The 12,031-nt window shown below is 42.8% G+C and overlaps 1 protein-coding gene across 2 annotated transcripts in view; it reads right to left on the reverse strand.

Moving 5' to 3' along the window:
* Positions 1–12,031, reverse strand: part of ctif (CBP80/20-dependent translation initiation factor) — a 68,234-nt gene that overhangs the window by 19,778 nt on the left and 36,425 nt on the right. Inside the window, exons 8-9 of one of the 2 annotated variants that reach the window (XM_053478650.1) lie at positions 10,791–10,867; positions 3,256–3,324 (exon numbers count right to left, since the gene is read on the reverse strand). In XM_053478650.1, coding sequence (XP_053334625.1) covers positions 3,256–3,324; positions 10,791–10,867 — 146 coding nt within the window. The remainder of the gene's footprint in view (positions 1–3,255; positions 3,325–10,790; positions 10,868–12,031) is intronic. The other variant, XM_053478651.1, reaches the window with a different exon arrangement.

Here is a 12,031-nt window from a genome sequence, read left to right on the forward strand (position 1 = left end):
GCTGTTGTGTATTCACGTTCCGTTTCCTGTTGTTTTTCTTTAGAGTTTACTCTCACTGCGTGTCACGTTACTCCTCCGTCAGCACTTTGTAACGGTCAGCAGGTTTTCCGTCACGGGAAAGTCCTTCCGGTTTCGGGTAACGTGACGAGCTGCAGGTTATTTGTCGAGCTTATCGCTTTTATGTCTTGTGTTTTTCTGTTGTTTACAGCTTCCGGGTAGCCAGAGAGGTTTTAATAATGTATCGAGGACTGGCTTTAAACACGATGATGTCACTAGATTAAAACACACACATTGGAAACCTACCTATCAGTCATTCCACTTCGCTGGAGCTCGAGATATTCATGTATTTATTATTATTATTATTATTATTATCAAAGCAAATATAATAATAATATTAAGACCAATAATTTTATCAATCAACTTATTAATAATTTCTCTGTATATAGTGTAAATATATTACATTCTTCATGAGTTGCACACAATTCAGTAGTATATATTTTACAAATTATTATTATTATTCATTATAACATTTCCATAGTGTAAAATTTCCACAGTATGCTTATGTAACCCTGGTAACGCACGGAGGAAGTGACGTCCGCTAAGGTGACGTTGCAGGGTGTTTCGAATTCTGGAATTTTGTCGATATTCCCAACACATGGAGCGGGTCATAGTGAGTAGGGCAGAGGGAGTAGGGAGCACCCTTTAAAGTACACTGTGGAATGGGACACAGCCGATGACTCTCTAGTGGCTGGAGACACGAAAGATTTAAATAAATTATAGAACCGGGATTCGGGGAAAGTTCTGGGAACAGTTTGGAATCACAGATTCGCTGGTTTAATCTAACAGGCCGCTGATTCAGAACCGTACTCAGAACGTTTTTTTGTTTGTTTGTTTTGCGCGTCTACGACTTCCGGTTGCAGAATCGGCCTGATCAGACGCGACGGGGATTAAAATTCACTTTTTTAAGTTGTGTTAAGTTGTACTGACAATGCAAGCTAGTGTTCGTTACCTCACATATTCACTCAAGTTGGAGATTCCAACTTGACTGTTTACACGGACGCTGAGCTGATGATAAACATTTAATCAGAATGTCATCTTCTGATAGAAGGTACTTAAACCTGCCACGATAAGAAGAGGAGAAAAGAAGGAGAAAAAGAAGAAGGAAAAGAATATAATTTCTCTCCACCTTTAAGATTAGCTCACACTTGCCATATTTTCCAATAAATCCCGCCTTCACCATTAGGATTGGTTACAAGAATTCAGCCATGATTGGTTAGATGCTTCACCATATGTGAAACGTGAGCAAATCAGCCAGAGTGGATAAAACTCAGTGGGTAAAAGTATGAATTAAACATCGGTGAGAGAGCGAGAGAGAAAGAGAGAGAGAGAGAGAGAGAGAGAGAGGTGTTTGTTCTCACAGCATTCACTCATCAGGAACGGACGCTAAATTTCCTTATGAGAAACTTGCCGCCTCGACTAATATTACCTCCATGCGGGGCAAACCTGCGCAGACAGAATATATGATCAGATGAAGCGTTTACACGGATAATATTTACCTACTGAACGGATTATTAAAGGTTTACTCTGGCTGAGGCGGAGTTTTTATTAGTGGAGTAATTACACACCTACACGGGACCTTGGACTGAACCCCGCTCGTCACTCGAGTGGATACGGTGCAGGAATTTTGCTTTACTCATGTAAAGTTAACTAAAAACCCCGATCAATGGCTCCTCGCGTAGAGGCTGAGACGCTGCTTTACACAATACGCTCCACCTCTTCCCCGTACCTTTAGTTCAGAGAAACCTGGCAGACATGAAGCAAGGACAGATGTGTCCTAAGATAAAAAGTGGAGGGAAAAAAAAAAGTTTCAGCATTACCTTGCTGTGGGTGATTAAAAAAAAAAAAAAAACGAAACAAAACAAAAAAAAAAAGTAAACCAGACAGCCTTCTTTTGATCGGCTCCAGTCAGCCTCGTCTGAACTCTGCATTCTGATTGAAGACGTCAGGGAATTTGTGCAAATTCTGCATCATCATCTTCAACCTTGTAATATAATAACTTGGTTTTACATAAATCTTAAGCGCGCACACACACACACACACACACACACACACACACACAGGGGTAGGGTATTAACACACGTCCCTGAATGTTCTCCAGGAGCAGATGCCCACACTACAGATGAACAGTTCTGTTCAAACATTTACAAGGACACTTAAATAAACGTTGGAGCTGAAATTCTCTGAATGGAGCAAAAAAGGAATAAATGTGTTTTTTTTTTTTTTTTTTTTTAATGTTGATTTTGTTCTGCGGCTGGACAGAAAGGAGACTTTACCTCCAAGTGAGAAGAGAAAACGAAAGGAGAAGAGAGAAGAGGAGAAAAAAAGAAAAGAAGATGAGAGAGGAGGAGAAGATGACGTCAAAAGAAGGGAGGATGGGGGGAAGAGAAATAGCAGAGGGGTGAGGAGTGACAATAGGAGGAATGAAAAGAGGAAGGAACATGAGAAGAGATGAGAAAAGAGAAGAGAAAGGGAGAAGAAATAAAGAGGAGAAAAAAGGCGAAATGAAAGAAGAGTAAAGAAGAAGAGGGAAAACCAGAGGTGAGAAGAAGTGAGGAGAGAGGAGAAGGAGGTGAAAGGAGAGAGGACATAAAACCAAAAGATGGAAGAAGAGATGAGAGAAAAGCAGAGAAGAAAAATGAAAGGAAAGGAGAGAAGTAGAGAGGAGCAGAGAAGAGGGAAAAGAAGAGGGAAAAAAATGGAAGGAGAGGAAAGAAGAAGAGAAAAAAGCAGAGAGGAAGTGAAAGAAGAGGAGAGAAGACAAGAGAAGAGTTATATAAATGATAAAACTGATCATTAATGAAGCCATTAATCTCTACACCAGCTCTCGCCGCCGGAGTGTTACCTCACAGCAGCTCCCCCCTCCCCCCGCTGACGTGATGGAGCACGTGTTTAACACTACGCTGTGCACGAGCGCGTCGTTAGCGATCTCCAGCGTCTGAATGAGGAGAAGCTGCACTTCAGTACAAACCTTAAACATTCCTCTTTACACCACAGTGACGCCCGCGATTCTGCCTCAAGTGCACTACAGACGCCTTGAATGGAACTACATTTTACACACACACACACACACACACACACACACGATAAAGCAGCTTTATTAATCAGATCCTGACTGTGCTCAGGACATCTTTGTAAATAAGTTGACGTTGTGCAGAATTTGTTCTCATGAGAAACCCGTGAGCTGGAGACACTGACCTGGACACTTGGCGTTTCCCGTCGCAGGGCAGCAGCACGGTCAGCGTGTCCTGCGGCGACTCGGCGTCTCTACAAGCACCAGAGTGAGGAGGAGTGTGAATGACGGATGGATGAAAGGAGAACTTAACAATGAGAATTGAACCGAGAGGACAATGTAAATGATTTGACATGTCACCTGGAAGAAAAGAAGGAGGAAAAGGAAGAGGAGGAGAAGGAGAGAAAAGGAAGAGCAGGGGAGACAGAATGAGTGAAAAGACGTGTAGAGAAAAGGAGAGACCACGAGGAGAAAACAGACAAAAATGAAATGACGACAGAAAAAAAGAGACCATAGGACAGAGGATTAAAGGAGAGAGGGGGAGAATAGGAGCAAAGGAGAGAGAAAAAATGTGAAGAAGACAAAAGAGAAAATGAGAAGAAAAGAGAAAATGAAATGGGGAAAATAGTGGGAGAAAAACTATGAGGAGGAGAAAGAACAAGAGAAGAGACGAGATGAGAAGTCAAAAGAAAAGTTGCAAAAAGAAAAGTAAAACAAAGACAGGGATGAAAGGATACAAGTGTTAAGATATAGGACAACAGGAACGGAACAAGAAAAGAGCAAGAAGATGATGAGAGAAGAGTGGAAAAGAAAAGAAAAAAAAAGGGAAGAAGAATATGAAAAGAGAGAAGAAGTAATGAGATGAAAGAATAATGAGAAGCAAAACAAAAAAAAAAGAAGCGAACAGAAGAGATAATGAGAAAAGAGAAGAGGGGAAAAAAGAAGAAAAGTGAAAATGACATGGGAAGAAAGGAGAGAGGAACACTACGAAGAGAAAAGAGGAGATGAGAAAGTTGCAAAAAAGAAGGCAAGAAAAAGGGATGAGAAGATGTGTCGAGATATAAGAAAAAAGCAAAAAGAAGATGAGAGAAGAGGGAAAGAAGAGAACATAAGGGAGTGAAGAAGAGAAAAGAAAAAAAAGGGGATGAGAGAAAAAATAAGAAGCAAAGAAAAGAGAACAGAAAACATGAGAAAAGAGAAGAGAAGAAAATGAGAGGTGAAGATAAGAAGAGAAGCAAAGATGAGAAGAGAAGGGGAGAGTAGAGCAGGGAGGAGAGGGGAAGAAAGACAAAAGGAGACAAGAGAAGAAGAGAGAAAAGGAGAGGAGAAGGGAGAAGAGTGGAGAAGAAAGGGGAGGAGATTAAAGAAGAGAATAACTTGAGAAGAGAAGAGAAGATAAATGAAGAGAGTAAAAGAGATGACAAAAAAAAAAAACCCACAAAGATATGGTGGATGTTTATTATATAGATTTAGATGCCTCCTGTTACTGGTTGTCTGAGAAACCGTTGATCCACTGGTTAGAATCACACACACACACACACACACACACACACACACACACACACACACACACACACACACACACACCTAAATACACACTGTTTGAGCTCAACATACGATTTTCTCAAGCTCTTTGATGGAGTCTGATCTCTGGCTAAACTTCTGCTCGGTAAACACCATCCCGTCAGACAGAGGACATGAATATTCATGCACACACACACACCACCACACACCCCCACGTGTATTTGCTCAGAGCCTGAAACAAACACACACACCAGGATTTGGATATTTCCGCCGTTAATCCAGAGAACAAGTGGCCCGTGTGGAAATGAGGCTCTGAGACAAACAGCCTGAAACCAGAGGAACGTTAAACACAAACATTTGGCTCGCGGTCTAACGTCTCGGATTAGAGGCGCTGATATAAGATCCGGTTTAAGCCTTCGGCTGTAATGGATCGGATCAGCACAGTTACACACACACACACACACACACACACACACACACACACACACACATATATGTAGAAGGGAGAGCGATTTGTTGAAACTCGCTCTCACCCTCACTGCTCCAGCGGGTATCGGAAATTACTCTGCACGATCGGACCGAATCCTCCTCCGGGTTGATGATATCAGAGCTCTCGCCCGTCTCGGCCGGCGTTTATTTCAGCGTTCAGCTAGGTGTTGAGTAATTCGCTGTTCACACGAGGAAGTGCACGAGGGACAAAGCGAGACGCGGAGGACTGATAAGCGAACCGAAATTCTGAAAAGAGAGACGAGTTGCACTAGTTTTCTAAAATGAAAAATAAAATAATAAATGATAAGGGAGAAAAAAAAAGGAGCACAAAAGGGTAAATTGTTTGCGGTTTGTTGAACCTGATTAATTGGGCATGTGAGGGTGAGATAACGTAGGAAAAGTAAATAAAAGAAATAAAAACACTCTTTATAAAAGACCTCCATCTGAGTACTGCAAAAAAAAAAAAGAAAAAAAGCTGGATATAGTGGGATATAGTGGTATAAAAATACAAAAATATGAGAAATATTTGCCTCTTTGCCCCTCACACGGCTGGATTAAGGCGAGAATATTGTGACGTTTTCACACCTTGATGTTCTGAATGAAATTTAATGACTTCTGAGCAGTTGAGGGTTTAGGGGCCGTGCTCAAGGGCCCAACAGCGGCCTTTAATCCGGGAGTGCAATCGAGGGTTACGTTCCTACAGCTCTGGCAAATTGTGAAAGACCACCGATTTTTGATGTGGTAAAAAAAAAAAAAAAAAGAAAACAAAAGCCTATAAAATGCCTATTTTTTTATCATTTAAACTCCAAATATTCTCTCGGATTAGAGAGATATCTGTCTCGAAACAGATTTATTTTACTTCAAACATTACCCTTAAAAAAATAACAATGTGAAGGAACACCCGTATACTGTACAGTACTGTACTGTTGTGTCTCCCGCAGCGCTAGAACGTGAAATACAGATGTTACCCCTCTATATATACTGCTATTCAGGCAAACGTGTTTTCTTTGGTAGGTGTACTGTAGGGTAAATACGGTAATAATTCACCATCACAAGCTGCGTTTCCCCCCTACGGTTGCTTTGTGTTCTCTCTACACGACTCAAAAATTTGTACATCATATATTTTATACGCAAATTTAGCCAAACTCACAGTAATATTGGTGTTACAAAATTAGTCAATTATATTGTTCTTAATAATCTAGCATTAAAATGTGAAAACTTATATATCGCCATGAAAATATTATTTTTAGAGGATATTTGCAGTTTGCGCAAAATTGCAGATAAGGCTAACTGGTGTTCCAAAATTGCCCAGATGTGTGATCAATTGCCACCCTGTCCAGAGTGTTTGGGCCTCATGCCCAAAGTCTCCTGGGATAAGCCTCAGGCCTCTTCAACCCTGCAACCAGGATAAGCTGTACAGACGATAAAAGAATGAATGCCAATTTTTCTGCCAATCTTTTGCACAACACATTTGTCCAGTAGGTGGCGGTATTGCATCGACCGCACATACATTCAAAAGAGGACGTGATCCTCTTGCAAAACATGAGTATTTGCAGAAAAGGGGAGTCATTCAGTTTGTTAGTCAATTTTAGACCATTTACCGTTCGGAAAAGCGTTTAGAAAATGTGAAGTCGAAACCTGACCGAACGAGTCACTCAACCTAACCGACTAACGATACACAACCGATTAAACTGCACAGCTCTAATTGCTTAATACAAACATTATACTGCGTCAGACACACTCATTACCTCATCACCACATAACATTGAAATGCGTCATGTTGTTGCGTCGCCACTTTGTCGCTCTTGTTAGCATATTTGCACGTGACCTTTATGTTGTCTCTTTTGTAGAGGACTTAAAAAATGTCATCTGTCTTGTCTCAGCTAGTCAGCTAATTAGGTTTCTAAGTTAGTTTTGGTAATTTATGTTGTTTAATTACGTTGTATGTAGCACCTTGGTCCTGGAGGAACATTGTTTCGTTTCACTGTGTACTAAACTGTGTATGGTTAAAATGACAATACAATACTACTCAACTAAAGTCACGAACGTATACACTCCTGGAAACGAGAGGCAAAAGCATTGGAGGAATAAAAAAAAAAAAAAACAATGGCCTATAACAAAAGGCCTAAAAATTGCTGTGAATCAATAAAATGATTCAAATGAGTGAGTCAAACCATTAGGAATTTATTAAAAATGCTGCTTGCACAAAGCTAAACTTTACTCACTTTACAACACGTACTCATTCTTTCACACTCTGCTCAGATATCGGATCCCTAACGATCGAGCCGCGGTGCCAGCACAGAGATGGTGCTGCTCGTCTTTACTACACCGAGTGTGATGAAATGTTCAGATTGGGAATCCTGGGATAAGCAACAGGACGTGTTCACGATCACAGCAGCGGGTTTTTATATCTACAGCATCGGCGCTACAGTGATGTGAAGGCGAGGCTTTGGGGAATCTTCAGGATGTAAAATCCTCTTTGTAGCTGCGGGGCAAACCCAAAACACCAAACGTGTCTTAAAACATCGACTAGATGGAGGCGGTTTTCACACTACGCATGATTCTGCTTTACATCCGGAAAAATGTATCGGACTTTGAGTTTGAGAGTACGTGTATCCATGCCTGAGTCCCTAGACTGAAAGCATCCTTGAGCTTAGAGTTGAAACTGTTTTTTTTTTTTTTTTTTTTTGGCTAAATCCCTTCCTTTTAAGCTTTGTGCTAATAATTATTATAGGACACTGGGACCTTCGGGGTGGATCGAACGCTTGGCTCCGGGCTGCAGACAATGCAGCAGTTTGTGGGACGTCAAAAGCACGGGGTTGTGCTGAAGAGGCAGAAAAGGAAAGAGAGACAAGAGGAAGGGGGGGGGATGATTTAAGATTGGAATAAGGCCCACTGTCAGACCTATAGGGGAAAGAATGAGAGGATGCCAACAAACAACAAGGCAAAAAGAGGGGGAGAGAACAAGGGAGAGAAAGAGAGAGAGAAAGAGAGCGATGATGATGCCAACAAACAACAAGACCGCAGTGTCCTCCGTGCCAGAAGCAAAGCATTGTGGGTGGCCAGTACACAGCAATAACAGGCTGGAAAGCCTTCTGTCAGGGGGATAAGCACAAGCGGGAGAGAGAGAGAGAGAGAGAGAGAGAGAGAGAGAGAGGGAGGGAGCGAGGAAGTTGGGATGGGGGGCAGAAAAAGATTCTGCACCATGTTGTGCTATGAAGTTGGTTTCAAACTGACTGCAGGTCACATATGCCCCGCTCGTCCCCTGTCTTGTCCTGTCTTGTCTTTCCTCCTCTCTCTTGCACATTTTCACAGCCCATTAAGCAGTGCCTCTCTTTTCCCCTCCACTACACACTGCCCTTTTCCTGTCATCTCCTATTATCCCTTCCTTCCTCTCGTGATCGTTTTCCCCCTCGTTCTCTCCGTATGACTTCCTGAACGCCTCTCTGTTGCATTCTACTTTCCTCACCTCTCGCTTTTCCTACCGCCCGCTCTAAAGGTCACGACTGCAGGGGAACCATAATGGAGAGCACGGTGTGTTTTTTTTTTTTTTACGGTCCCGCTCCTGTTCGGCAGATTAAGAGAAATCGGTGGGGTTAAACGTTTGACTTGGGTTTCCTCCGGTGCCGTTAAAGTCACAGCGCTTCCTTTTTCCTGGAATATGACCTAGAGAAAGAGCACACGTTTTCTGAAGACTGCAGGCAGTCGTTTACAGCCAATTACAGCCTTAAGCGGTCCAAAACCAACACTTCAAGCCCTCAGTCTTAATCAAAACCAGATATGATGTCTTGTAAATTGCACAGTACATGAAAAAAAAAAAAAAAAAAAGGATTAAAATCTATCAAAAATCTGATGAATCTATTGTGTACATTATGGTTTAATTTAGTGCTGATCAATAACCGTGAAGATCACAACACCTTCACTTGATGTAACAGACCCAAAGACCACGCCTCCTTTCCTGTGGCCAAAGCCACACCTCCTTATTGTTAATGAAGAATACAGAGACCACACTGCTTTACAGTGAAAGACCATACATCCTTACTGCAAGTGACTGACACAGAGGACACAGCGCTTTATGGTGAGTGACAGCAACAAAGGCCACACCTTCTTATAGTGAATGACAGGTAAAGAGGCCACACCTCCTTATTGTGACTGATGGATACAGAGGCCACACCTTCTTATTCTGTCTGACAGATACAGAGGCCACGCCTCCTTATGATAACTGACAGATAGAGGCCACACCTCCTTACTGTGACAGATACGCAGGCCGCATATCCAAACGGTGAATGACAGAATAATAAGCCACACCTCCTTACTGTGAATGACATATGCAGAGGCCACACCCCCTCATTTTAAATTACATACTTAGGCCACAACTCCTTATTATAAATTACAGATACAGAGGCTACACCTCTTTATTGTGACTGATGGATACAGAGGCCACACCCTCTTACCGTGACAGATACTCAGGCCGCACATTTAAATGCTGAATGACAGATTAATAAGCCACACCTCCTTACTGTGAATGACATACAGAGGCCACATCTCCCTATTGTATATGACATACTCAGGCCACACCTCCTTATTATAAATCACAGATACAGAGGCCACACCTTTTTACTAAAAAAGACAGATGAAGAGGCCACACCTCCTTATTTTGACTGACACATCCTCAGGCCACACCTCCTTATAACACCTTGGAGAGGCCACACTTTCGCCAAATTGTGACAGAGATTCAGAAACCACACGTAATTGTAACAGAGATAAACAGGCCACACCTCCTTATAGTAACAGAGGTACACAGGCCACACCTCCTTATTGTGTCTGACAGAGACAGAGGCCACACCTCCTCCTTTTCAGGGACCGAACATCTCCATGATGAAGACGGTCCACTGCACTGACTCTGCGCTTAAGACTATCAGTAATCAGTGAGTCATTACGCCCCCTCGGGTAGCCATGAGGATTTGGGATGTAACACGTAATATTTAGCGGCGCTCATGTCCTCTGTGGTCTTCAGGTCACGCTACTGCATCTGAACGAGGACGAGTCCCGCATGCCTGAACAACAGCAAAAAGAAAAGGAAAAAAAAAAAAGCCTTCTCTTTGCTTCTGTCTCCTGAGTCTCTCTTCGTCCACACGGAGACCAAAATATTTTCTTTTTAAGCTGTTTCTTAGCAACGGCAAACTGCAACCGACTCAAACTTTCCGGTGACATCAACTTAAAAAAAAAAAAAAAAAAAAGAGAGAGAAGAAAATAATAATAATAAAGCAATATTAACAACAACAGTCACATTTGTCGATGAAAGCCACGGATTAAGTGGGAAATAAAGCTCGACGGAGCTCGGAGCTGCGGACGCTGCAGAATTTAAACTGTACTTTCATTCTCACGTTACTAAATTCAATTAAACCTCTTAATCCAAGCACAATATTTCCACAAGCGGCCTGTGGAAAGTGTTACTGTGTGTTTGATGTATTTCCTCTTCCTTTTTTTCTCTCTCCCGCTCTTTCTCTCTCTCTCTCTGCAAGACCAAAGCCAAAATTCCTGTTTTAAATGTTTTGGCCGGGGAAAAAAGCGGGTACGGGAGAGAACGGGCGATGGGAACTCTCTGTTCTGTCAGACTCACTTCGGTGAGACGTAAGGCAACATTGGCACTCTTGGTGAGGTGAAACGAGTGCCGAGTTGTGCTTTGGGGAAGGTGCGGACTCACCGGCGGTCGTTACGGCGGCGCCGGAAGAGCTTTTTGGTGTGCGCGATCTCGGCTTCGTTGGGCAACGGCGGGAAAATCTGTGAGAGAGAAAGAAAGAGAGAGAGATTAGCAAAACATAAATAAATTGATTTAAAAAAAATGCAGAAAACAGTTGGTGTGTCTCCAATATGGCTGTCTCTTTCACATCACGTCGAGAGATTTGAGTACTTTATTGTTTTCTAAACCACATGGGGAATGTTGCATGACATCACTGAGGAACTAAATGGAAAAGACTTTGGGTGAGATTACTTTTCAGTACATGTCTTTTCTTCAAAAGTTCCTCACACACACACGCCCACACGCACAAAGAGCCTTTATTTCCTCGGGTCGGAGAAAACGTTTTATTTCTGGCCGAACCCGAGTTCTCCCGTCACTCAAACGGCAATGCGGACACGCGCAAGGAAGCCGCTAATGCGAGTAAAGTTCCACGCTGCTTTTCCAGTAACACTCTAGCACGCTTATTTAATCAAAGCCAGGAGACATAATAAGTCTGAGAACTCATCTCTCCGAGTCTACTTCAATCTCTCGCTCTTTCTCTCTTCCTGTATCTGCCTCGTACAGAAACGCTACGCTTTCTGCCAAACCCGCCTCTCAACCCGGAGCGCAGATAAAGCGCAGGAATGGAGGCCGCAGCGTTCCAGTGCAAATGTTTGGAGGAAAAAAAAAAAAAGAAAAAAAAAAAAAAAAGAAACAGCCTGGAGGGAGGTTTTCCGCTCTGCCAGGCTCATCGGCTGCTGGTGCAGACGTGCCAATCAGGCTCAAACCGGATGGTGCCACCGGGTTTCCACGGGGACCGAAACACCAAACAGTGGAGTAATGAACAGGACGTGTGTGTGTGCGCGCACTTTTTCGTCTGTTATGTCTAATACATAAATGAGCTTGAGTCAGAGGTTAATTGTTTAACGCCAATTTAACTCATTTACACCAGAATGGAGCACCAAAAAACAACTATGCATAGGAGCACGGTGTGTGTGTGTGTGTGTGTGTGTGTGAAAGAGAGAAAAAGAAAGAGAGATTTCTCTCAAAGTGGCTCACACATACATACATGCACGGTTTCTCCTCGGGGGGAATTTCCCCCCCTTCTCTTTTCTTACTGCAGCCAAACCGCTGGATGCTGATTGGCTCGCTCTGATTGGACGCAGATGCGGAGGCTGGCCGCTCGCGCAATAGGCCGCTTTGCCTCGTCGGCGCGGTAATAAGGG

This window comes from Clarias gariepinus, chromosome 19 (genome assembly GCF_024256425.1).
Source record: "Clarias gariepinus isolate MV-2021 ecotype Netherlands chromosome 19, CGAR_prim_01v2, whole genome shotgun sequence".
Lineage (NCBI taxonomy): Eukaryota > Metazoa > Chordata > Actinopteri > Siluriformes > Clariidae > Clarias > Clarias gariepinus.